General features: G+C 37.5%; 3 protein-coding genes across 6 annotated transcripts in view; 2 read left to right on the top strand and 1 right to left on the bottom strand.

Moving 5' to 3' along the window:
- Positions 1 to 14,766, bottom strand: part of LOC140236753 (coiled-coil domain-containing protein 175-like) — a 35,139-nt gene extending 20,373 nt beyond the window's left edge. For both annotated transcript variants that reach the window (XM_072316692.1, XM_072316685.1), the window contains exons 1-12: positions 14,591 to 14,766; positions 12,059 to 12,144; positions 9,564 to 9,728; positions 7,985 to 8,067; positions 7,044 to 7,121; positions 6,026 to 6,080; positions 5,549 to 5,647; positions 4,631 to 4,750; positions 4,095 to 4,204; positions 3,143 to 3,224; positions 2,174 to 2,246; positions 835 to 898 (exon numbers count right to left, since the gene is read on the bottom strand). In XM_072316692.1, the coding sequence (XP_072172793.1) occupies positions 835 to 898; positions 2,174 to 2,246; positions 3,143 to 3,224; positions 4,095 to 4,204; positions 4,631 to 4,750; positions 5,549 to 5,647; positions 6,026 to 6,080; positions 7,044 to 7,121; positions 7,985 to 8,067; positions 9,564 to 9,728; positions 12,059 to 12,144; positions 14,591 to 14,651 (1,076 nt within the window). In that variant the 5' untranslated portion in view covers positions 14,652 to 14,766. The remainder of the gene's footprint in view (positions 1 to 834; positions 899 to 2,173; positions 2,247 to 3,142; positions 3,225 to 4,094; positions 4,205 to 4,630; positions 4,751 to 5,548; positions 5,648 to 6,025; positions 6,081 to 7,043; positions 7,122 to 7,984; positions 8,068 to 9,563; positions 9,729 to 12,058; positions 12,145 to 14,590) is intronic.
- A 10-nt stretch (positions 14,767 to 14,776) lies between these two features.
- Positions 14,777 to 19,614, top strand: LOC140236770 (phosphatidylinositol N-acetylglucosaminyltransferase subunit H-like). Of its 2 annotated transcripts, XM_072316703.1 has the most exons (5): positions 14,777 to 15,274; positions 16,926 to 17,004; positions 17,309 to 17,436; positions 18,337 to 18,420; positions 19,083 to 19,614. In XM_072316703.1, the coding sequence occupies exons 1-5, from the start codon at positions 15,158 to 15,160 to the stop codon at positions 19,200 to 19,202; spliced, it is 528 nt and encodes a 175-aa protein (XP_072172804.1). In that variant the 5' UTR covers positions 14,777 to 15,157; the 3' UTR covers positions 19,203 to 19,614. The 2 variants fall into 2 exon arrangements, with proteins under 2 accessions (XP_072172804.1, XP_072172813.1); XM_072316712.1 differs by lacking the exon at positions 16,926 to 17,004 and having other exon boundaries at positions 15,155 to 15,274.
- A 4,949-nt stretch (positions 19,615 to 24,563) lies between these two features.
- LOC140231758 (uncharacterized) lies at positions 24,564 to 27,286 on the top strand. Of its 2 annotated transcripts, XM_072311919.1 has the most exons (3): positions 24,564 to 25,290; positions 26,426 to 26,566; positions 27,252 to 27,286. In XM_072311919.1, exons 1-2 carry the CDS (start codon positions 24,667 to 24,669, stop codon positions 26,441 to 26,443), a joined length of 642 nt encoding a protein of 213 aa, XP_072168020.1. In that variant the 5' UTR covers positions 24,564 to 24,666; the 3' UTR covers positions 26,444 to 26,566; positions 27,252 to 27,286. The 2 variants fall into 2 exon arrangements, with proteins under 2 accessions (XP_072168020.1, XP_072168013.1); XM_072311912.1 differs by having other exon boundaries at positions 24,564 to 26,566.
- The last annotated feature ends 649 nt before the right edge of the window (positions 27,287 to 27,935 follow it).

Here is a 27,935-nt window from a genome sequence, read left to right on the forward strand (position 1 = left end):
AAGGTGTGCCTGTGATGGGGATATTTGCATGGGGGCCTCGCCTCCCTTCTTGCTCATTTTGCGTTTCATTGGCATGACGCTCGCGGAAAGTGTCGACATTTTCGTGTCTGGATCACAAAATTTCCGCATCGGTTCCGGACACTTGCATATATACATCCGCATCGGCTCCGCGCTGTCCTAAAACATTCCTGGTGTCTTCCGCTTTCATTCGGGAAGCTTCCCCACACCGCGGGATTCTTTCCGGAGCGTGTGCGGAAGGAGCGGAAGGGTTCCGGACAAGCGGGACATCCTCAGGACATCGTCAGGACAAGTCGCCGAAGGTGTCAGGAAGTTCATTTCCGCGTCCAAATTTTGGTCTCGATCAAAATTTGGACGCGGAAATTTTTCTCTCTCCCGAAGGTGCGGAAACGCCCGGACATGTTTAGGACAGTGAGCGGACACGTTCAGGAACGTGCGGACAGGTTCCCGAAGGAGTGCGGAATACCAAATTTGCATTCCGGGGCTTGTCCGCGTCTTGTCCGCGCCCTAGTGGACGCCTGGTCTTAGGGAGACATATTGGGGGGAAGTGTCTTCATTAGGGAGACAACTGGTCATTAAGGAGACAATTTTCGTGTCTCCATTGCGTAAATTGCCATTGAACATGTATTTTAAAATTTGCATATAAAACAAATGGAAATGTCTTCCAAATGACCCATCTAGGAGTATATATATATATATATATATATATATATATATATATATATATATATATATCTTCGCCCTGGATACATCAGAGAAGATTGATGAGGTGGGTGACATAGGGAACCTGAAATCTTATTTATGGGCAGTACTTACACGCTGTCCACTTCTTGCACTTTGGATCCTTCAGTCTCACAGATCTCCAGTGCCTCATCCACGACTAATGGTTGGAGGGGAGTGAAAAATAATGCCACAGTATGAGATTTTGTTACAAACGAACAATCAAAGCTGAGTCCCATGGCATAAGACTATGATTAATTTACAATTAATGCTAACTCGATCTCCTAAATGGTAACTGTAAGTGATTTCTTTGCTTTGATTGGCTATGGATAGTATCGCAAAGGTAGTTACCATCCACTGCAGAGTTACCATAATTTTACACATAAACAGAACCCAGAAGGTAACAAGTCATTTAGTCTGAAAAGTAACACCAGGCCTTGTTTACATGTTCCAATATTCCATGTTCAAAACTGAAATTGAATTATTATAATGCTATTCAAAACAAGGAAAATCATTGTGTTTGACAAAGAAAGCCTGGGTGCATGTTATTTCTTAACTTGCCCTTACTTTACAATAATGTCAAACAGGAATAGCTCATAAGGGAAGGTAGGGATACACTCAAATCACACTGACATTCAGATTTCGTACTGTATACGGCCCATATCTTTGCAAGTATATTATGTAAATTGAAACTTGTAAAACAGTGTCAAGAGTGGTTGTATTTGTGATCCAGAACCACAAGGATGGAATAAGAGAGAAGAAAAGTTTGTGATTTCACACCTCTGAGACTATATAAAAACCCATTGGTGTGGCAGGAGGCAATGATCACTGATTCAAGAATTGCCAATTTTATGAATATCAGCTGACTTATGAAATTTGGGAAAAACGAAGCACTGCAAAAATAAACTGCACATACAATGTGTCAAATATCATAGTATCTACAAACCTGCATTCTCATTGAAGCACTAGTATCATCTACATTCTAAGTCTCAAGTTCACATAGACAAATGCATGTTAAAAAGAGAAGAAAAGAAAAATGAAAATGACAAAGACAAATCGTCACTGGGGTGACAAGACCTTGTATCTGAAATTTTGGTGAAAAGGACTTTTTTGGATTAATGGTCAGATAATCAGTTAAGTGATGTCCTGTCCAAATCCAAACTGTCTTACCCCAAATAAAGCCACCGCGGCATGTCAAAGGAAAGGCTATCCCATTCAATGTAGTCCTTTGGCCGCCATGTTTTTTGGCTCTCCTGAACATTTGACATTTTGTAGATATGAGGTCTTGTCACCCCAGCGACGAAATGCATGACAAGAAAAAATAAAGTTGCATGCAACACCTAAGTTACTGTAACCCAACTTTGGTGGTAGCATTACCTACATCATCTTTAATAATGAAGGTAAATAACAAGAGTTAAGCTGGTAGGATACTCACTGATTTTCTTTTCATCATGGTCTTCTTTGAGCTTGTTGTATTCCACATTGGTCTTTGTGATGTCTCTCTCCAACTATGAATGGCAGAAATAAGGGAGGAATATTGCAGTGAGTACAGGAAATATGTTATTCCTTCAAACAGATTAAGCATAGGGCAGAGTACGTCTATGAATGTATGTATGTATAAGTTCATATGTTTGCATGGAAGTAGGCTTGCATTTGTATACAGTTGAACCTCTCGTATCCGGACAAGTCGGGACCAGGGCTCATCCGGATAAGGGATTTGGCCGGATACGGGAGACTCAATGCTTTATACATGTACATATACATACACATGTACTGATGCAGCCCATTGTAGTACCACATGTAGTAATGTGTATACTGCAACCTTTTCATTGTTACACTCAGTAACAGACCCCAAAATAGAGGTGTATGTTAATGTTGGAAATAATATGTAATTCATGTGTGTTTGTGTAAGAGTTCTCAAGGAGTTGGGAATCCCCCTTTCCTCCCGTAATTATAAAAAAAAAAAAAAAATCACGGCGAGATTGCGTCCGTATAATAGAGAGATCCGGATAAAGGGAGGCCGGATAAGAGAGGTTCAACTGTAATTATGTTGGTCTATATGGTATGGAATGTGGCACCCTGCTGTACTAACAAAATATTGTCATTTTGTTGAATTACCTTCTTTCTACGCTGGACGAGTTCATCACCCATGTCTCACTGCCATATTATCATTAATATAACCATCATCATTGTAATTACGTCAAACACATCCATAACAAGATGAACTGGAATTGGGATTGTCATCGTCAATTGCTAAAATCTGGCTGCTAAGATAGCAGTGGGTAACTGTAATACGGTGGCACAACACAATGCCGTGGCACAACACAATGCCTTAACCTGAGGTATAACGGTACCCTCTTGGTTACACCATGCCAAATCATATGTGTTTGTGTGTATTTCTTACCTCATCTGCCTTGGCCTGAAGGTTCACTTTCTCCTTCAAGCTCCTGGTTTCAAAGTCCACCAGCTGAAGAGACAACTTTGCCCTGCAGGAGGAAACATCATCTATCTTAAACATGCAAATCTGTTGTACTTATGTGCTGTCCGTTTCTTGGCTGAACTAAAGTGTAGCTAACAGCTAACTGTTTGCCATTTCTGAATCCACTGGGTCACTGAATATTATTGCAACATGTTTTTACAAGCACATACAGCCTTGGATAAGGTGACATGTCATCACTTCAGATGACAATAGATACCAGAACTTTCTTTCTTTCTTTTTTTCAAAATGCTAAACATGAGTTGAATATCCTTTAGAGTAATCAGCTTTCTCATTAGCATGCCATTTGTCTGTTACTCAGGCTTCACTGACTTCTATATTGCTTCGAATTCAGTTGAAATAGAACACAGGAAGACGTGGTAGTATTTTCATTGGAGCTCAAGTAAAGTACTGAAAAAGTAGAATTGTTCAGGGAAGTTATTTTTCATATTTTTGATACTATTTAATAATAAATTAATCATAATCGAATTATTCATTAATTTTATTTTTTAATATAATTAATTACTAAATCTTATTATGATAAGATGAACTTTGCATGTTTTCTATTTCATGAACAGTTGCAACTGAGCGAGCATTTCAAACAGCTCACCGCTGCCACAGCAGCTAAGGGTTTTGGCAGCACATACAACGGTGAAAGGTAACTGGTCCACATCTAGACAGCAAATAATACGCTACAGGACTAGTGAGTGTGAAGAAGCTTACATTTAACAAGAAAGCAAAAGAATACTGGTAACCCAAAATTCATGCATTTTTATTTCCGCGCTACTTTCATGTCATATGAAATGCAGAAAAACTATCAGACCATGAAAAATTTCAGCTTCTCTTGGAGACTTGAGAAGCTGGTGGCAGTGACTCTTACCCTTGATCCCTCAGCTCCTCATTCTGCTTCAACTCCTGCTGAAGCTGGTCCTGGAGGGTCCTCTCCTGGGCCTCGGCCCGGGCCCGGTTGGTGTCAAACCGCCTGATGACCTGGTGTAGATACACCATGAGATAGAAGATATACATATTCACATAGCGGTCAAGAAATATCACTCAGTTGCTGATTCCCTATCATCATATCTGAACCTTTATCGAGTAATATTCATATTACAAGGATCTGGAGAAATTTTACCAGCATCTCATGTGGATCTGTGCTGGTTGAGTTTCCACAACAAATTATAATAAGACTAACTGTAGAAACTAAAGAAAGAAATGGAAGACTGGATGTAACGCCCAACATTTCTTCATTCCATCTCACATCTGCATTCATGATTTTATAATCGTGGCATAAACACAGGTGAAAACAGAGTAACAAGAGATGGAGATATTCAATTTTGTCTGGAATGCCAGCTCCAGCTTCTAAATGAAGGACACAAAATGAGACAGTCGACTGGAGAACTAATTGTTGGTCTTCACCTTCAAGATGTCTGCCAGCTCCATGTTCTTTGCAGTCAGCTCCTCCTGTAGTCCATCCATCTGTTTCTTCATGGAGATATTGGCCTCCTTCTGCTTCTTGGTCTTCTTGGCAGTGTCATGCTGTGGGGGAGAACAGGAGAGAAGGGAAGGACATAGACAGCTTTGAATTAAAGTTAGCAACACTATTGCTATACGCTCCTCATTTCCCAACACACAACACAACTACTGTATACGCCATATATTCAGCAAGTCTAATGCCCGCCGCACACTATACAACTCACGACCTTACGACTGACAGACTCTGGATCCGAAATAAATCACAGTATCCTCAGAATAAACACCGCTTGTTTATTTCAGATCCAAATTCTGTCAGTCGAAAGGTTGTGAGTCGTATACCGGTAGTGTGCGGTGGGCTTAAGTTTTTGTGAAATCAGGACTTCCCCACAATTTCGCGAATGTGGAGTATGGTAAATCAACGAATGGAGAAATATACGCATGCACGGTGTGTCATGCCGGGATCATTAATTAATATTCTCGGGTGTTGTTAAATTTGTGAGTGGCACCCAACTTGCAAAGTTTGAGAAAATAAAGTATATGATATCAGCCTCTTTTCATCATCATTTATTCAACTCACTTGCTGGTGAGTTTTGACTCCCTAAAATATTCATGCAAACATCTTTCCATACATGTAATAGATATCAAGAATCCAGCTACTCATAATGCAACCCACTGCAGTATCTCTTCTGTGAAATGGATTATTTAAAGTTTTAACACTACCATCCTACATATCTGATCACATCTAATTATTCACAGTTAAAATTCCTGTTGAAAATGGCCCAACAATCTTATTGAGGGACTTTCTTATCAGAAACGTGCTGGAAGTTTTTGGCTTAAATATGGAACATCTAGACATCTTACCACTGCCTGTTTGAGACGTTTCTTCTCTTGTCTGGCGTCTGCTCTCTCTTGGATCATGTCCTCCTTCAGAATCACGATGCCGGTCTCAAAATCTACAATCTGGAGAGATCAGACAAATGGACAAAGATGATGATATGAAGACAGGGTGTCACAGGATATGATTACTTTCAAGAGATTAGGAAATATATATATATATATATATATATATATATATATATATATATATATATATTCATTTATATATATATAAGTCTGTATATGAGTGCACGCTCTTCATGTTAAATTTGTGTTTTGGTACCGTCATTCCACGTCGAGACTCCTGAGGAAGTACAATAAACTCATTCTTTATTGGCAAAAAAAATGCATTACTAGTTTATTTCTTGATTTATATATATCATATGATATGAAAATACAAATATCACATACAGTTTGGAACAAAATCATTCTTGTTAAATTAAATTGTTGAAGCATCAATACCTTCTGATTTGTTTCTCGGAGACGATCTCTGGTTTCATTCAACATAATCTGCTTCCTGGAGAAGTAAAGAGAAGGAAAAGAAGGGACGTAAAATATATCATAAAAATATGCCAGATCATCTCTCATCATCATCCACAACTGAACTGTAATTCAGTCTAATTCATTCTTATAATTATCTATCACAATGTTTTTTGACAACCACTGCTCATATGCCACATGCCTCTGACTAATGGACTGACTTGCTGGGTAAGCTGCACTCTAAATTAGACATTGTCAAATGATGAATTAGATGCCGATCCTCATAAAATGGCCTACATCACAGCTATGTCTTGCACTTATTTCTTTTGACAGGTATGAAAACATATTTCATGCTGTTTAGGGGTTACCTGCCATTATGTTACACACATTGGAAGTAGACGAGCACATTTCAAACAATGCCCATCTTAAAATTTTGGAGATAAAATCTCTTTAAAAATCATAAAAGGGAAAACACTGCAAAGCAGAGGCAGAAACTGCCAGTGTCAGGCACATCTGCTAATTACAGTCTTGGTAGCATGTCATATCTATCGAGTATCAACATGAACCATGTTTCTATAATGCATAGTGTGCTAGTTGATACAAAGACAATATTTTGTATAATAAATATTTTTTCCCTTTGTAGATTCCTTTAATAAGAATTACCAATATTCCTGAATCTAATGTGCACATGGCAACTGCATCACAAAAACATAACAGATCTCAAATCTTGGACCCTTTCGCATGAAAACATTATGCTTCTGTTTGGCCTGTTCTTACCAAAACAGGTGTAATACATTTATAATGTTTGTTGTTGTTGTTGTTATCATTGTCATTATTATTATTATCATTGTTGTTGTTGTTGTTGTTGTTGTTGTTGTTGTTGTTGTTGTTGATGATGATGATGATAATGTTGTTGTTGTTCTGTCAGAGGACTGTGAGGGTGCTGTAGAAGTGAGGGATCCCCAGTGGAATGAACATACTTGGCAAGAATCAGACTCACCCTGCTTTGTCTGCTAGTCTTTGATTCAGCTGTGAGATGACCTCCTCATGCTGTGCTCTTACCATATCTCTCTCTGGACTGAGATAGGAACAGAAAATAGATGAAACCACAATTAGCACAGAATACCATGGTGATGATGTCACAATCTTTGGTTATAACTTGGGTTCAAACCATGTGTGCACAGGGTGAGGCTGTTTACAAACAGTCTCCATAGCAATGAATGGCTATGGCAGCACACTCTGTACGATATTGCTCACAGGATCGATTTCTGCCTCTATTTTGACACCAAATGAAACTCAGCAAGTAATCTCAATGAAATCACTATCTCGGTGAACTTAAGAAGATTAAAAGAGCATTGTGAAGTTAATGTAATCCACAAAACAACTGATCAGAAATGAATTTCAATACAATGTACAAGTGTAACAACGGGGCAAGCTGGATGAACATGATGGTTAAAGACACATAATTATATACCACATCTATTCATCATTCCTTATTTATTCCTAGAGCAATGCGATTTTGTTTGCTGCAAGACTCAAGGGTAAAAAGATTTCCAAGCTCAATTGTCCAATATCTCTTTGAGTTTACAAAAATAGCTACAATCATAACAACAAATAAATATCATGTGACTGTTGCTACAACACTTCATGTTAATTCTAGTCACGCTTAAAATAACAGTACTGTGCAATGCTGTGGTAGTATTGCTCATACAAAAAAAAAGTGTCATAAGGCTACTGTAACAACAGAAATTTTTTTGAATTTCGCAAGTAGCTAAGATTCGATAAAGTTTCATGCAGTGAATGTTTCTAGTTTTACAGTATGCGTATTTCAGAGAATCTGGTTTTAAATACAGTAAAAGAACAAACTAACAAACTTGCATGTACACATTGTACTAGCAAATTAAAAGTTCTAGTGAAATAAACAGTGGAGTTGATACTTACGCCAGTATTGCGTTCCCCTTGCTGAACTTTCTGTGTCTCTCTTCCAGGTCCTCAATGTCTTGATTTAATGATTCCAATTTATCCTGGATTGAGAATACCACGTCAACATATATAATTCAAAATGTAAATTAAGATGCCTTATGAAGCAGTGCCTTTGATCTGTAGTTTCTAATATTTACAGACAATACACAGGACTGGAAAAGAAAATGAGTGAATGGATAAAGACCCCTGAGACACTATCCCTTAACCCATTGAGGACGGACTGATTTTGCTACAACATGCATTACCCATAGATGCCTGCCTGAGTATACTCGGGACTCGCCCTCAATGGGTTAATTTCTATGCAGATCTTACAATTGTAGACACACATCTACTGAAGAGTAGGTACAGGACCTACTTTTACTATGAGGATACTGGATTCACATAGAAAACAGATCTTCAACATTATCACTGGAAAATTAATTTAGTGATAAACTTTTGTGTTATGCCCTTCTAAATGTTTAAAGATATATATCTCAACATTCTGCTTTTGGTGCCATAACCATTTGCGTGCTTTGAGAGCCTATTGGTACAGAAAACTTCAAAGTGTTGTACACACACACACTGTCCAAAGTCCTCATGATGGACAGAGTTAAAGGGATCGTATAGTTTTGGTTGAGACCTAATTTCAGGCTTCTAACATTCTTTGGTGAGATAATGAGAAACCTCTTATGAAATACGAAAGAGCATGTCTTTCTATGAGGAATTCAACATTTATTTGATGAAAATTGGTTTTGAAATGGCTGAGATATCCAAAAAAGAGCAATTCTAATAAAGTGTGGGACCAACACTTATTACAATCGCTTTGTTTTACTTTGTTTTTGGATGTTTCAGTCATTCCAAACCTGATTTTCATCAAATAAACTTTGAATTCCTCTTAAAATGGTATGCTCTGTCCTATATCATAAGTGCTTTCTTGATATCTCGCAAAAAAGTTAAAAGCCCAATTCTCATCTCCACCAATACTGTACCATCCCTATGGCTTGGTGCAGTCAGAAACTGCAATAAATATTTACATACAAACTTGGTTTCATGAGAGGTTATTTTCTTTCCATGTTGGAAGAATGGATTGTCCTTTTATTTTCATGATTGAAGGGTGCAGAAGGGTGCATTAATGATAATAATAATAATAATAATAATAATAATAATAATAATAATAATAATAATAATAATAATAATAATAATAATAATAATAATAATAATAATAATAATTATTATTATTATTATTATCATTATTATTATTATTATTATTATTATTATTATTATTATTATTATTATCAAAACAACAATAATAATAATGATAATAATAAAAATATCATTGATTATGATAATCAAACCAACATAAAATACACTCAAGAATTTTGATGTAAAAGAATGTTTCTTTCAAAATGAGACAGTAATTGAAAAAGGCACAATAAATTGTTGCATACTGTAGTTCAGAGTAAGGACATTTATTACAATGACACACTGCTACTGAAAGCTCCTCAAGCCACACCCATCTAATCACTGGCACATGGCAGGGAAACTTGTCTAAACTCACCTGAAGGTCCTTAAGCTGGTCAGCATTAGACTGCCGGGCTGAATCCACAGCAGCCATGATCTCCTTCTTGATCTGATCAGGGAAGAACTGGAGCTGATGTCTGAGGATGCTGGAGTTTATAGTCTCCGTCTCCAGGAGCATGTGAAGATTTATCCGCTCCGCATCCTGCAGCACATGAGTAGGTGGGAGAAGACACCATTTAATATCCTGGCTATCAGGTTATAAGGTGCTAACTTTAAAGGGATGGTATAGCATTGATTGAGATGAGAAATGAGCTTTTAACTTTTTGCGAGATACTAAGAAACCACTTGTGAAATGTTACAGAGCATATAATTCTACAAGAAATTCAAAGTTTATTTGAAGAAAGTTGGTGTTGAAATGGCTAAGATTTCCAAAAACAAATTAAAACAAAGCGATCATAATAAACGATTGGTCCTACCTTTTATTAGGATTTCTGTTTGGATATCTCAGCCATTTTCAAAACCAACTATCACAAAATAAACTTTGAATCCCCCTTTGAATGACATTACTCTTTCATATTTTATAGGAGATTTCTCATTATCTCACAAAATAAAGTTGGAAACCTGAAGTCCCCTCTCAACCAAACCTTTAACATCCCTTTAACTTGCACCCCCCTTCAGTATACAATCATTTTTATAGTCCCAGCACTACCATCACTGTGTTCTTAAAAACACACAAGCACACACACACACACCAAAACAATGGATTATATATTTGGTTGAATGTCTGGATATTTCTATAAACTGATGCTATTACTGTGACAGTCGAAATTTTCATGCATTTCGCGTAACCAGAAACTAGCGTGAAAATGAAAGCATAAAAGTAATTTTGTTTGTCATACACTACAAGCTATCACTATGTAATGTCTTGATATCACGGAATTAAAAACACGCAAAACTGATCTTACTTTGCAGAGCGAGAAAAATTACTCATGCAAAAATATCCACTTTTACAGTAATCAATCAGATGGCAGCTGGGGAATAGAGTCTAATGTCCCTATGATAGACCAAAGGGTAACAAGGAAAGAATTACATCAAGAAGGTTACAGATCAATCATCAGTCAAGTAAAGTATCATACATTCTGTCATACAAATGTGTACTTACAGTTCGATCTAAAGTAGCCTTGAAAATTGCCCTTCCTATCTCTGTTACAGTATCGCATATGTTGCCACACTGATGTCAACAGATACAGTGTGGTGTAGGCACTGTGTCCTTGCTAAATGAAGGTCTCGATGCACAATTTGTATGGGCTGTGACTGAGCAGTGCTCTCTGTCTGCTCTCATCCCTTTGCAAAAACAATTATGAATATGGCAAACACTCCCAATAAATTACATTCCCTGAGGTACATACAAACAGCTCAATTGATCAGTGAAGAAAAACATCTACAGAGTTGTCAATTCCCAAGGATATCATCAAATGATGAATAATCAGCTACAACCAAAGTACTTTTTTATTAATTAGCTACTAATGGACCTTTAGTAGTTTTGATGATTACAATGATCAGCGTATCATTTAAATGCCACACAGTTCAACTACAGTGTAATTTCATGTGATACCTTACACACACACACACACACACACACACACACACACACATCAATTTGCCCAGAGATCTACAGAAAAATGCAGCAAGGATGTAAGATCATGATACACAGCAATATGTAAATCATGTTGGTGGTGGACGTTTTGATATTTTAAAGTTCAAGTAAAGATCATGATTTGTCCAACTTGCTTCACATTTTCTCAAATCAGTTGCTCTCCATTACTGTCATTGCCCAATAGTTTTCTTTTTCTTTTTTTTTTTTTTCCTCTCAAAAAATGTACAACATACATGTACAAATATTTGATAAACATCATAGCAGTATTTACATTTTTTTTTGGGGGGAGGGGGTTGATTGGAACACCAATTCGACTCCCCCCCCCCCAAAAAAAAAAAAAAAAAAAAAGCAAATGAAAAATAATAAAAGAAGGAACCTGGCGTAGATACTCAATCCTGAGTGATACATGTCATTAAAACCAAAACAACAACACATATGGACATTACAGCTTTTTGTGGCCCCCTGCACAATGGCAAAGCCTGTGTTATACCAATCAAACCTGCAGACCTGCTATTCAGTCACATAGGCCCGAATTCACGAAGGTGGTACAAATGAAACCATGGTTTAAACCATGGACAAAAACCATGGAGCGCCAAGTGTTGCACGGAACATTTCGTTACGAAATTGGTCATTTCGTCGCCAAAATGACCGTGTCAATAACGAAATTATCATTTCGTGGACGAAATGTTCTTTTAGCAACAAAATGTTGTCATTTCATTGCAAAATAATAATTTCATTGACGAAATGACTAATTTCTCTCCATAGTTTTTGTCCATGGTTTAAACCATGGTTTCATTTGTACCACCTTCGTGAATTCAGGCCAATGAGACTGAAAGAGTAGGTTAGCAAAGCAAAAAAAGAATAAATTTTCTCACCAATTCTTTGATGGCCTCCGTCACCCGATCAATCATTGTGACATCATTATCCCTGAAGCCAAACTCATCTGTCTTCATGCGAGCAGCTGTTTGCAGAAGTTGAAATACACAGTTTGTGATTCATGCAAATGTCATCTCTAAGTCTAAGTCAACAAGTGTAATCTACAAAAGGTACATACACTGTATTGTAATACATGATTGTGTATCAAGCTGCTCACTTTCCATTTCACCTAGGCATTTAGTATGAGATTCTCAAATTCTTATACTAACTATAATAGCCTGTGCACAGACCGACTAACACTAAGTTACGGTACAAGTAAGTGATGGGCTAACTAGAACAGAACACTAACGTTGCATGTTCAATTCATGGACAAAAATTTGACTAGGTACTGTAGTTGCTAAGACCAACTCAACAAGTCAAAAAGTATCAAGGTTTACGCATATCCAACATCTCATACACACCAAGATTTTGCCTCAGGTTTGACAGCAAAATATTGATTAGTTATCATTAAGTAGAAAAAAAAAAAAAAAAAAAGATGTCTGTATGCAGGTAAAATGTAGGAACATATTTGTTGTAGACCCTACTAATATTGTACACTAAGTTGTACATTGCACATTGTACATTGGGGTATGCTGTAACGTAAAAAAAAAAAAAAAAAAAAGTCATAGAATAGATGTCTAGAGTCATGTACAACATGTAGTAGTTGGAGATTTACCTAGCTGTAAGTAAAATCAAGATTCTTCTAATTGCAATCCCCTTTTTCTGATTATTGACTACAAATTGTATGCTTTGAAATAAGTAGGAGAGTTGATTGTATCATTGGACGCTTTTTTTTTTTTTTTTAGGCTGTGAATTCCCACAGAGGATGATATTTTGGCCAAAAATAACACGTTATTTAGATCTAATAATCATTTAAAAATCGATACAAACAGCGTAACTTTACTCCGGCCCTTGGGCCTTGACTCTAAAATATTTAGAAATCTACAATACATGGCTTCTCTTCTACACGTGTATGTCATAGGCCTAACGTCAGGCCTATCTTCTCTATCCATTCTATGAGTATGATGACCTTAATACTTAATGATATGTTAAAAGAAATAACTTTGTTAGAATTTAGATCTAAAAATGAGGTCTAATTTGCTCCAACCAGTCCTTTTCTTAGCATTTGCTTAGTGCAATCCAGATAAAGACAATTTTTCATGACCATTCAACATACAACATTTGGCCCATGTCTTCAGTCCCTGTCACAATCTATCTAGTAGAAAATCTAGAGTCTACAACGTACCAGCTGCCAGGTATAGTAGCCCTGCTACATATCGACCACCCTTATTGAAACCGACCGCGTATAATTCGCGCACTGAACACTTAGTACGCACTTTTCTGCGCGCAAAGCACATAAAAGATGGATTGGCTTTGAATGTAGATTAGGATGGTGTGGGAAAACGCGATAATTCACTGTTCATTAATGGTTTTAATCAAGGACAAAATTTCGCATGAATATTTTCACCGAATCGTAATGACAGCACAATGTAATGTCTATGGAAGTTTCTAAAAGGCTTCTAAAAAGCTTCGTACAACACGGTGTTCAATACAACTCGGTTTACGTGCATTGTCAATGCAAAATCAGCGGTCGATCCTAAAAACGCGATTTACTGCGGGGAGCTGAAACGAGGCCACGCAAGTTCGTCGGCGATATTTTTGCACTGAAACTTCGAATCGAAAAGGGAACAACGGCATTCTTCTTCTTCTTCTTCTGGTTAAGTCTGCCTCCTTCAATAGCCTGAAGATTCTTGCAGACTGGTGCTATTTACATTATAATACAATTTATTTACAGATATTTACAAGCACACGTCATAGAAAATTTGACGAAAACAACTAGCCACTGTGATCAACCGTTAGACGGTTTCGAAATGATCCCACAGATGGCGCAGAAACAATGTCTGACGACAGGGAATTCCAGTTCCTTACAGTTCTTGGGAAGAACGAATGGCGATGCGATTCAGTTCTCGAATATGGTACCTGATAGGAGTGTGGTTGCGAGGCTCTCGTTAACTGAGTAGCCTGTTTGATAATATAGTCCTGTGCTGAAAGAGGAGTAAGATTATTGTGTATTTTGTACATCATAATTAGCCTGTCATTTTCTCTGCGCTGTTCCAGAGTGGTCCAATCAAGCTCTTGTAGCATTTTGGTGACACTTGAGGTGTTAACTGTTATGGTAGCGATTTAAAGTGAATCATTTGATAGAGCTGGATTTTATCAATCACGTAGGTCAAGTTTTTTACGTGAATTTCAGTGTTAAATATTCTTATCAAGCAAATAAACATTAGGCGGTCGATTAGTAGTAGGTCCAGCCCTACATGTATGTTGTGGTCTGCCAATGTTCTCTGGCAACTACTCCTATGCTATTGCCTATGCTAATCCAAATTGCACTTCACTCAGTGCTTCGCATACACTACGTAGACTTCTTATGCGTAGTACGAGCACTGAGTGTCATGTATGATCATGCATGCCGTATCATCATGGTATATTACCTAGCTCCTGCAAGCGCTGGATTGCAGCCTTTACCCCCGGTAATTCATTTTTCGCCGACATGGTATCCAAATTCAATTATCTGCCTGGAACGATGCAATTAATAACTGGCTTCCATCTAATCCAGGAACGAACATCAATCTCTACCAACAACCGTCATCGTACCGCAAGGGGGGGTTGTTGGTTGCTCAGGTGCGATGTAAACAACGAGTGAGGGCGCTGCACCTGTTTAGCAAGTAAACCCGGAAAACGCCGGATATGGATGTTCGAGTGGTGGCCATGCGTGTACAGTCCCATTACTTTGTTTCTGTGTGGTGCTCACTCATATCTCATCCCCCCTTTTCAGTCCATGGCTCTGCACTGCGGCAGTAAGGCTACAGTAACCCTTGTTCATCTTTGACAAAGGAAAATCATGATCTGCTAGCTATGGCTTCACTTTCTCGAGAGAAGAACGTTATTCGACGAAATGTTCATAATAGTGAGATAAAAGTGAGCATCGATGCCAGCATGCATAACACGGAACTGGAGGTGGTGTACGAAGAAGATATGGATCAGAACGGTTTAGACAAATGACAGTTCGTGAAATCTCGGTGGTTGCTACCTCCAACATAGAAAGGGCCAAAACATTGTTGTCTGTTTGTGTCCTGACAGTGTTGGTCGCAACATGTGCGGGATATTTGTGGATGGTTAGTTTTTAACGTCTCAAATTCATACTCGCTTCAAAACGCAAAATAATAAGTTTCTAATTTTACTTTCACTCTCACCCAAGATAGTCTCTAGCTCTGTGCAGCCCATATAATGATATTTACTATAGTCCTAACTGCGACCAGCCCCAACGTGTACAGCGTTGGGGCTGCGCCGTTTTCGCATTCAGATCTTAATGTTGTAGTCTCTTGTACAAAACGGGTGCTGTTCCGGCGCTATCTTTCCTTTATTTTTCAACAAAAACTACTAGGAATACTTACATGGGTCGATTAAACCTAAATGATTCCAATCGGCGACTGTTTGATGCATTTCATTGCTTATGATGCAGAAAATGTTGTCTTATAAGGCGAATTGTCTTCAGCTCACCTTGTGCGCTTGCTTGTGCAAGTTATTGTGAGTTTAGTGAGCATCGGTGAGCTGAAGGTAATTCGCCTTATAAGACATTTTCTGCATCATAAGCAATGAAATGCATCAAACAGTCGCCGATTGGAATCATTTAGGTTTAATCGACCCATGTAAGTATTCCTAGTAGTTTTTGTTGAAAAATAAAGGAAATATAGCGCCGGAACGGCACCCGTTTTGTACAAGAGACTACAACATTAAGATCTGAATGCGAAAACGGCGCAGCCCCAACGCTGTACGCGTTGGGGCTGGTCGCAGTTACTATAGTCCTATAGATTCTGTAGACTGTCTAACTAGATGAGTATGGCCATGATGTGGATCCTTACAGTTATTTAGATAGAATCATAGATAACAAATCATTTTATTTTACAGACAATGATCAGGTAATCATAACATGGGTCGTTTGAAAAAGCTGCACAGGCAGGAATACATTGTATTTGTAAACTTAAGTGTAGTAGCTAGTAGCCAGCCTAGCTGGCCTTGCTCTGGGACAAAGTTTCCGTCAAGCCAGCACACAAGCTTCTGATTGGATCCTGCTGGGTTTAGCACCTTTTGGAACAATATTCAGCTTTTATTCTCACAAGAATTTCACTACTGTGAAGACTTACTCAAGAGTTTACTGTGTGGGAATACTAAAAATGATTACATTGCTGTCAAATAGTCCAATTTGATAAAAAATAGATTTGGCACCTTTTTGGAAGGATCTCTTCTAATGTTGAAGGCTTTTGCCTTTCATGCTGGGTGCACAAGCTTTATAAACATCACTTATAGAAACCAATCACAATGTCGAATTATAAAATTTGTACTGGTATGTATGTTGACAAAAAATTTTTGTGAACACTGCCAAGTAGTACCATGGTAATCTTTATCAAATGACCACGCCACCCATAGAATTTAATGTAAATGAAGAAATAGACCTTGTCTGCAATGTAGATTTCATCTGAACACAATGTGACAAATAAACATTTGAATGCAGTGGGTTGTTGTTGTTTTTTCATCAATAACAAAGTTCCCAGACATTTAATTTCTGAATATCTGACTTTTTACAGTCATACTGTTTCTGTTGCTCTCTCAGTCTTACTGATTTGATTTGTTTTGGTTCCTCTATCTGTAAGTATCACTTCTTAGAGCATTGAATTGTTCATCATTAAGAAAATTTGCTCATAATAACATACATGTATTCAGCATTGTATCATCTTTATTATATTATATATTATTATATTTATACAGACCTGGAAGCCTTGTATTATTGCTGCATTGTCCATTGGATGTCTGTTCCTCTATCTACACTTCGTCTTAATTTCCAAAGGTGTGTATTCCTTTGCACAAAAGAAATGGAACATCCATATCGCATAATAATGCAACTCGTGTTTTTCATTGTTTTGGTTATTAAGTACAGAATTTTGCAGGTTAATTATCAAAGATCAAAGCTTTTGCCTGTAATGTTTCATTGTTTATACGGTTGTAAATATTTCTTGATTTAGTACATTGAAGTGGCATTCTAGCTATTATGTATTTTGGTTGTTTTTTTCTGCACCCCCGTTCATTGTTTCCCAGCCCTTTCATGCAACTTCACATTTTGTTGTGACTCTTTTTGTTTATTCATTTTGCAGAATCTCTATTACTGATCACCTCACTAGGCCTCCAGATTTCATCCGAGTGTTACACTGGTCGCCAGGCCACAAAGTTCATTCCGCTTGAAGCAGTGCATGATGTTATCATTCATGAGGCAGTGACAATGGTAAGGTGACAAAATTGTACCATGCCAATTTTGCAAGAATGCGCATGGTTCACATTAGGGATAATATAACTTTATATACAGTACTGCTGTGAACCTGTTGGGAAGATTACATTATATGTAGTTATCGCTACTAAACTGGAAGCATCCATTTAAACAAAAACAAAACAAAAATCACAAAACACTGATTTTACTGCGATATAAAATGTGTTCTGCATTCAGAGACTTGAGAGGATCTAAACAATTGAGTGGGAGGACTCAGTATTAGTGACTAGGACAGTGTGCATCTTTTATCTCATTTGATTGGCTTTATTGGAGTCAAGTGAAGTGTTCTGATATTATAAGTGGTTTACCAGCAGGGGCGGATTCAGGAATTTTGTAAAGGGGAGGCGCCTTTAAAAAAAATCAAAGGGGGGCACATGACCCCCCCCCCCCATTTTTTTTCTTTTTATTTCTTTTGTTTTAACAAAATATAAAGAGGGGGTGCGCGCCCGGTGTGCCCCCCTCTGGATCTGCCACTGACGAGGTCTATACAATCACTATTGCCGGATAACTTGCTCAAGATCTTCAGATCTTAACCAAAGGATTGTAGCAGAAATCACCTTGGAAAGTTATTTCAATGTACAGGTAGACACATTGAATCTCTGCATTTACTGAGTCCAGCGTGTTGAGAATTGTGTGTATAGATCTTTAAAACGGGGCTGCAAATGTTTTGTACCAATTCACTGTGCACATGGGAGGTTAATAAACATCGTATAATACTTTTCTTCTGATGATGAATGTTGTTTACTCATACATGTACATGTATTTGAGTTATTTTTTTCCATAACAAATGTGCATTTCTTCAGGTTGAATGAATGTTAAGAATTTCTGTGGTTGGTTTGTTTTTGTTTTTGTTTTCAGCACAAAGTTGTGTATTATGTTGCTGTGCTGCTGAGAAAGACTCGGGACAGTAGACGGCCAGATTCCATCGTTCCTGTATTTTTGGTGAGGAGGCAAAGACTGTGGTGAATGAGATTAGGATTAGAAGGCTGCTTGATTAGATATTATTTACTGTAAAACAAGTCACTGCATAAAATTTTCACAAACATTCCTTGTTTTACAGTAAGCAGCACAAAATTGTTTATTTACACATCTTAAGAAATGATCTACATGTATTTCATCGTTGGATATTTGATGCAAGGGTTGTATCTATAAGCAGAATTTCACAGTCATATTTTGAAGGATAGTCTAAAATTCACCATATTTGTGTGGTGTCTGTGATTGATTGTTGATTTTAGGTATAATGACTGCAGCTATTGGCTTGAGGAAATGGAAGATTGAGGAAACAAAGCAGCACAAGTATTAACTTTTTCCATCTGACTTTTACTTGCACTCAACATCCTTGAAAGTTTTTGTTTGTTTACTCTTTTTTCTTGCATTTTTTTAATGTAATGTGTGCTTACTCATGTTCTTTCTTCTATTTTGTTGGAATTACATGACATCAAGCTAAGGTTTGCATATATTTTAAACCAAAAAATATACCAATGCACTAAAGAGTGAAATTACTGCTCAACAAAAACTCTTATGCAAATGTTCGCTAGTATGATTATTATTCTTTGGTCTAATGAAATATTGTGTTATTATGATTGCATATTTACTCCATACAGCATACCATGCCCAGACTGGAAACCCTGAGGGAAATTCTCAGTGCTGTACACAAGACAATACATTTTGATGGACCAAATAGAGAAGCTGCAAGAGGAAATCAAGATTTATATGATCGATGACACCAAGAGAATCATGGATAAAAATATTTCCACCTCTGAGGATTTCATTTGATCCGGGACTGCTTGAAATTGTGCATGAAAGAATGCTGGCATTCTTTGGCAACAAAAGTCAGATATATATATATATATAGTGAGTGTGAAAGGTGTGTTTTCAGTTGTTAAACCCCTGAGCCGTCGCATTTTAGTAGTGTGTAGGTGAGAGAAAGGATGAGACGATAGATGTAGCTTGAATCCTCACGGTTTGATTTTTATTCTCAAGCTTTCGGGCCCTGCCCTTTATTCAGAGATGTGATGTATAATTTACATTTGGGCTGGTTGTAAGCCAGTAATCAGTTGGTAACCGGTTGCGGGAAACATTTAGTGATGATGGATGGAGATAGGCATGCTGAAGTTAGGTGTGTATGTCCTTAGATAGCAGCTCAGTAAATTATACATCACATCTCTTGATAAAGGGCAGGGCCCAAAAGCTTGAGAATAAAAATCAAACTGTGAGGATTCAAGCTGCGTCTATCGTCTCATCCTTTCTCTCATCTATATATATATATATATATATATATATATATATATATATATATATATATATATATATATATGTGTGTATATATATATATATATATATATATATATATATATATATATATATATATATATATATATGTATATATATATATATATATATATATATATATATATATATATATATATATCCCTAGTTGGCACCTTAGGGAGACATATTGGGGGGAAGTGTCTTCATTAGGGAGACAACTGGTCATTAAGGAGACAATTTTCGTGTCTCCATTGCGTAAACTGCCATTGAACATGTAATAATAAATTTGCATATAAAACAAATGGAAATGTTTCCCAAATGACCCATCTAGGAGTATATATATATATATGTATATACATATGTATATCAATTGGACCATGAGGTCATTGAGCTAGTACTGTATAGTCACTGTTGATCATTTGCACACACAGAAGTGATCATACAACTGACTTCTATTATAACAGAGTCCTTGGGCCCAGCAGTTTTCTTTCATTATGATCAAAATTTCATTATAGTTGAACAGATAAAGTACAGATATACTAGATGTATAAGATATATAAGATATATAAGAATTTCGGGACAGGAATTTTACTTCACTGTATCCGAAATTTCATTATAACCATGTTCATTATAACGGAGTGCACTGTATTTCCATGCATTGTATGTTCCTTGCTCATGTTTCTGTACTACCAGACATGTGTAGATTATATCATTAGTGTATAGAGTATATTAGTCATTCCTGATCCAGGTTTTTAAGTGAACTTATTTAACATTGTGACCGAATGCTTTATTTTACCAAATAAATTGTGTATCACACAGCATGTAAGAAAAAGGCAGATGATGAGACCTGTTCTTCCAAAAGCAATGTGTGGAATTCTCCTCAGAGCAGCAGTGGGTTTTGTTTTTTTGAACATTTGTGTGTGTTTATATCTTTTGTTCACCTATTGTGGGGAATATCATTTCATAGTTATTTAGATGTATGAGTATACTTGGAGGGAGAGAAATTGGGAAAAGAGAATCAATGAGGGTACTCACAATACGGACTTTCTTGCCCTACTTCGTCCTGAATCCACTTATTTAGAACCATAACAACACAAGTAACCCTATAATCCACACTCGTACACACTGTACCTACAGTTCTGTGTGTAGAATTTCAAATATTTGACAAATGTATAGATTACAGGGAGACAGACGGGGGGGGGGGGGGTTGGTAGGACAGGAGAGGAGAGAATTAAAAACTTAAATGATTTTAAGTTTTCAAATGTCAATCAGTTGCAATTAAATGATTTCATTTCAAATGCATGCTATTTATCATATTGAGCCCAGAAAGTTTGGCTGGTACAAACTTTCTCCATGTTATACCCCCCCCCCCCCCCCCTTATGAAGCAGTGTGCTGAAGGCGCTTAAACTCTTGTGTAACAGTTGGTACAAAAATGTAACAAAGTAGGCCATTTATCTTGTGAATGTGATACAGTGGACTCTCATATTAAAGAACATGATTACACATTCATGTGATATAAGAAAGTACTTTAATTGTCTTGCCTCAAAGTTCAAAGTTTCTTGATATCTTCTTATTCACACCCTTATATAACAAACCTGTGGTATAACAAAGTATACTTGTTTTTATACTCCAGATACCAACTCATTACAACAGTAACCATTGTATGATAAACTGAATACCTGTATGTGCAGATATGCGTTGTTTTTGAAGTCAAAGTTTAAAAGTTAATGCTGTTAGTATCTTGTAGTAAGTAGATGTGAAAATAAGAGAAAAAGACCAGTAAAGAATAAGCAAATATTTCATGGACGAGCCTGCAAGAAAGATAACATAATGAAATGCAAGGATATTATCTATGAAGGAAACTGAAGATCAACACTGAATTTGCAATGCTTACACTCAACGAAACACACAGACAGCATTATTATGCGCACACACACACACACACACACACACACACACATATATGACGTGTACAATGTGTATACAGATATACATTGTATATATATATATATATATATATATATATATATATATATATATATATATATATATATATTTCATAAACAAAACTGAAACAGTTCATGCTGTAATAAAATTCACCAACAGTACACAAATTTTTGACAATTCGCTCGGAGATTTGTGTGCTGAAATAAACTGTTGGTGAATACAGCATGAACTTTGTTTCAGTTTTGTTTTTGATGATATTTATTATCACACCAACATGTGGACAACTTGCTCAATATATATATATATATATATATATAATAGTGTGATGATGCTGATATTCCTACCGCACGCCTCTGTCATCTTAAGTGAAATTATAGTTGAGACAATGTAGATAACAGAAGATGTTGCATGAAACCGGCAGAGTTGTGAAGCTTTCGACCGTGGTCTTCCTCAGCTTTAATATCTGTTTGTGAAACGAAATATATGTTTTTGAGCATAACAAATCTGAACTGTTTGATAATTTTTATTGTAATTAATGTTTGTATGCTACATATACTCACTATACAATCATTTACAGTTATACATTGTTGAATGTGTTGCAAAGTGCCAAAAAATATTGCCAAGTATGTCATGTAACTATTAACTCATGCTCAACTTATATCTAATATATTGTGTTTATGAGTTCAGATTTGTTATGCTCAAAAACATATATTTCGTTTCACAAACAGATATTAAAGCTGAGGAAGACCACGGTCGAAAGCTTCACAACTCTGCCGGTTTCATGCGAGATCTTCTGTTATCTACATTGTCTCATATATATATATATATATATATATATATATATATATATATTATCTAGAAATACATTTGGGAAACAGCATTTGCCTGTGCATCCCCAAACTTTGGAATAACTTGCTAATAGAAATCAGGAAAAATTGTCTAATCTGTAGCAAACTTTAGCATCAAACACAGCTCTTAATTTAACTTCATAAGCTCTTGCAGCACAGAAGAATTATATAATGTACCTAGGTTCTGCACATTTTGGTATGTATCATTCTGTGAGTTGATATGTACAACTATATCATTGTAATATATCTGTGTATAATATGTATATTACACACACACACACATCCTGCAACATCACTCTACTTGTCATCATTTTTGTCACAATTGCATTGCTCTCCCAAGATGACAAAAGTATGCTTTTGTAGGTACAGAATATATCAGCATCACACCACTATAATGACATATTTATTTAGCAAGAAAGAGGGGGAGAAAAGGGGGAGGAGTACATGTGGGCCAGGGAGGAGGTGGGAAGCCCACCTCCCAGGTAAGACTAAGTTAATGACAGGACAATATTGTATGTGCATGGTTGACACATGATGTTTGGCATCGCATCCACAACTTCAAACATACAATGTATTTCACAAACTGCTCGATCTGTCCTCTTTTCTTTTATCATAGAAGAGGTTCGTGATGTTTCAGGCTGCAATATTGTTAGCTTTGAAGTCTTGAAAGGGTTACTTAGTACAGAGGCCGCGGAACGTTTTTCAGTGTGTGTGTGGGGGGGGGGGGTGGGGCAAGGTCAAGAATCCCCCCCCCCCCCCCGCTTAGACGGCAAGAATCTGAGGGTGGAATCTTTGACAATTAAAATTCATGGGTTGTGATTTTTTTCCGCATTTTTTTTTCCGACCCAAAAGTGTGTGTGGGGGGAGGGGGGGGGGGGGGCTGCAGCCCCCCAGCCCCCCCCCCCCCCCCCGTTTCCGCGGTCCCTGTAGTATCATGTAAATCAACATAGATACCACATGATAACAAAAAATTTCCGAAGCTGGAAAGAGTTGTCATGAATTTGGTCATATACTTCCGTTTTTGTATAAGTAACATACAAATGCAAGAGCTGTGGTTTCACTGTTGTAGCTTAAAGGGATCGTATAGTTTTGGTTGAGACCTAATTTCAGGTTTCTAACATTTTTTTGGTGAGATAATGAGAACCCTCTTATGAAATATGAAAGAGCATGTAATTCTATGAGGAATTCAACTTATATGTGATGAAAATCGGTTTTAAAATGCCTGAGATATCCAAAAACGAGCAATTCTAATAAAGTGTGGGACCCACACTTTATTACGATCGCTTTGTTTTACTATGTTTTTGGATGTTTTAGTCATTCCAAGCCTGATTTTCAGCAAATAAACTTTGAATTTGTCTTAAAATGGTATGCTCTGTACTATATCATAAGTGTTTCCTTGGTATCTTGCAAAAAGTTAAAAGCCCAATTTTCATCTCCACCAATATTGATATCCTTCGTCCCGAGGAGCGGGGAAACCAACCACATCTTTCAGCCGCTCAGCCAATACACGACATTTATAAGTTTGTTGAACCGAACCTTGATGACACAAAGCTATTTCTGGCGAGTGATATGACGTAGTGCCATATTCCTTGTTTTTTGTCTTTGGTTTGGTTTTTAATAGTCTAAATCCACAGAGCAAAGTTAGATCAAAATTTCTGTACCATGCTAGTACGTGAAGACTTAAAACTATCTGGCGCACTGATGATGATAATGTAGGATATTTTAATAGTTACATACAGTGAAAGTGTTTTTATACTCTCGGAGTATTTCAACATCTCTATTCATATCATTCGGTCGATGCGCCTTGAACAGGCAAAAAGACTTTGGAATACAAGACTATGGCACAGTGTACTGATCACGTGGTACCTAGCGGAGACATGACAAATCGTTTGGACAACGTTTCGACGCACCACGTAACCACCTGTACACTACACACGTACTTGTACGTACACGTCAATACAGTACAGATACCCATCACTAGGTGCACTACATGCAGAGAGCTAGCTAGGACGGCGACTTATAGGAAGCAGTAAGAGCTATATCGTGCATGATTATAGTGGTTTTGTGAGTTTCATTTACATAGATTTGTCACATTTTTTATGCAGAACAGCAATCTCAGTCATGTTTTCTTCCAATTCCACCTTCCAGATGATCGAAAGCGCCCTGAGTCCGCCGTACGACGGGAGCGAATTTGAGGAATTGTTTCCCGAGCTGACTGGTGTCGAACCCGAGGAAATGGTGGACGTTGAAGCATTGGCTGACAGCGCGTTAGAATCTCTCGCTGGTACTTGCGGTGGCGAGGAAATGTTCGCAAAGAGCGAAAGATCGTCCCCTCTTTCGCTTACAAACGACATAGAAAATTTATCTGATGACTCCGACGAGGACCCAGAGCAGATGCTGAGATACGTAATCGGACAAACAGATGGAACCAAAACCTCGCAAAAGCGCGAGCGATCGCATGATTCCGCCAGTTCTTTATCGCCACCACGTTGCCCATCGCCGAGTCCGAGCCTACATGTAGGTGGGTCTGTGCGTAGGAAAATAAAGCCGCCAAAAACGACGGTGACTATCATCGACGATGATGGGATTCGCAGGGAAGTGGAAGGTCCCAACAGGAATGCTGTGATGGCCAAGTTAAATCGAGAAAGGAAGAAGAAGCTTCTGTCAACCCTAGAGGGAAAAGTCGGTCTCCTGAGTACTGAAAATGACGCCCTGAAGAAGCAGAATGGACGTTTGCGAAAGAAGGTCAGTGTCTTGGCCCGCGAGTTGAATTATGTGAAAAGTGTGCTTGCAAATCAAAGTGCTCTGTCACAGCTCCTAACAAATATTCAGGCTACAGGACTGGAATTTCATTCATCAATGTCGGTATCGGTGTCGAATAAGAAACGAGAGATCAATGACAGTGAGAACAATAACTCTGTGAAAAGGAAGGGACTAAATCGGCCAAGTGACCATGACTACTGCTTGGACGAGCCATCGAGCAAGGTTGCCAAACATGAGGAGAGATCTCGGCCCAACACAAGTCAAAGCGTGAAGAGAGAACATTCCCATTCTGCAGTTAATTCTCTTGATGCACAGGGAGCAGGAGTCTGTTTGCATGTGTCAGATGGCTGTGTTTCTCTGGAGTTTTGCTCAAAGTGCAGTCAGAAATCAAAGGAAGCCCAGTCTCAATCAAGATTAAGAACCCTTTCCTCATAAATCATGGACAGTGATTCATACAACACATAGGACAAGGAGGATTCGTGTTCTTTCTCATCAAGGGTGATGCAGATGTGCACTGGATCATGATCGTGGTGTTCCTGTCTGTCATGCAGCTGTGGAAAAACTTGGTACCATCCTACAAAGTCAACCAGTGCCGTGGTGTGGATCAAAATTGTGTTTTGGAACATGAGAAATGGTCGGTTACCCAAAACTTTTAAACTGTGCATTGACTCCATTTACTACTGATGTAACATCAAGTTCATGTTGACAAGACTTGCAGACTCAGTTAATCAAAGTTAGAGGTTTTGACAGGTTTTAAGAGAACAGTGAATAATGAACTTGAAGAAGTACAATCTGCTGTAGATGTAGTAGTATCAGTAATATGAATGTATTTTATTATCAAGTGTAACAGTTTGTGTATGCCATCATTAACTGATACAATGTACTGAACTGGCTTGGAAAAAGCTGAATCGGAGTACCAATAACTACCATGTGTATGTACATGTAAGCAAAGATACAGAATGGTGATTGTGAAGAGAAGTCAACAGCAACGCTCATCGCCTTGCTTTTGGTTTCCCTAAGAAAATAAGCCAAGGGCTTCTGTGTACACTTTCCTTATTTCATATAAGAGCACTCATTAATCTTGCTTTCAGAAGTTTTTCTTCTTTTTCCTGTGCAGGTTGCCAGAATCCTGTGATACGAGAAGTGGGAGACAAAGCTGTCGGCCTCATCTCAGAATAAGCCACGTTGCAACCCTCCATCCTGTCACTAACATGCTGCAGCCCACAGTACACCTGTCAAATATTGCAGGGGCATTATGGTCGGTTACTGTCCAGTTGAATGTTCAGTTTTTTCGTGTGTGTTTTTTTTTTTTTTTTTTTTTTTTGTTACATATTGCAAACTTTTTCTTTTTTTCATGCAGCATGAATTAACATGATGAAAGGGACTAGAAGTGTTGTGCTTGGTGGCAATACAATCAGTATATCAAAATGAGCAGTTTGTAAGATTGTACTGGGGAAAAAAAAAATATATGATCTACATGTAGTTTGACTCCTGGATCAACATGTGAATTTGATGGCAGTATGTTTAGAGTGTCTGATTTGCTTACATGTTCACTTCAATTTTCTTGCATTTGGAGAGTTTGTTTCCCATATTATCTGAAGGAGCAAAAAGAAAAGCCAGAAAATACCACAAAAATTACAGTTATGGTCTTTCTATGCTGTGCACGTTAAACTTGATGTAACTTTTTATTATTTTGTATTAGATGCACCTTTTCATTCATAGTATCATAGCGTTTTCTGTCTTGGGTAGACACATGAACAGAAACAAAACAAAACAAAAGCTAACCATAATTGAAACATGTACATGATGTACTTGTTATAATTGCCCAATGGCAAGCGATCTATGTGGCACAGTTATTTCTGCTACTAGATTCACATGCTGGTCCTCTTATCCATATGAACATGAGATTTTCAGAAAGACTTGGTTGTTTTTTCCTCTTCTAGGTGCAGTGATCATGGATCAGCTGTATCTTCACTCACTTCACTTTCTGGTAAGGTATTTCCTCCCCTGTCTCCCCAATGCTGGCCCTGTTCATGTGAATTGCAAGTGTCATGCCTCTTCAATCCAAATTCCAAGTTTTGAGCACTCTCTATTAGAGATTCTAGTCCTTGCACTGAAGCTCCTGAGATCACATTGCAAAAAGACTGAGAAAATTGTTGCCTGCTATCCCCCCCCCCAAAAAAAAAAAAAAAAAAATGTTTCATAGCAAACAGAATTCAGTCAAGTTGCATTTTTAGCAAAGTGGTAAACTGTGAATTTGTCAGGGAGTGGAAATTTGGTATAGGTAATGATGTAAACTTATGTGTCATGTATGGATTACAGAGCATGTGATAGATTGATATTAATATGACAGGAAGTATTGTACCTTGCAGTAATCTTTTTTTCTCCTTGAAAAGAAACAACTGCTGGTAAACTTATCTTTGTATTGAGCTTTTGTTACTGAATTTATGACACAGTCATAACTGATACTTATTAGAGTATTGATTACAATGTACATATAGCGGGGGATGAGATTAGGGTGTTACTCTTGTTTCTGTATTATAAGCAATTGTTGCGTGTAAATATCAACACAATTTCTGTTGTTGCGATTTTTTCTGTTGCGATTTTCTAATCACAATCGTGATTAC

This window comes from Diadema setosum, chromosome 1, assembly GCF_964275005.1.
Source record: "Diadema setosum chromosome 1, eeDiaSeto1, whole genome shotgun sequence".
Lineage (NCBI taxonomy): Eukaryota > Metazoa > Echinodermata > Echinoidea > Diadematoida > Diadematidae > Diadema > Diadema setosum.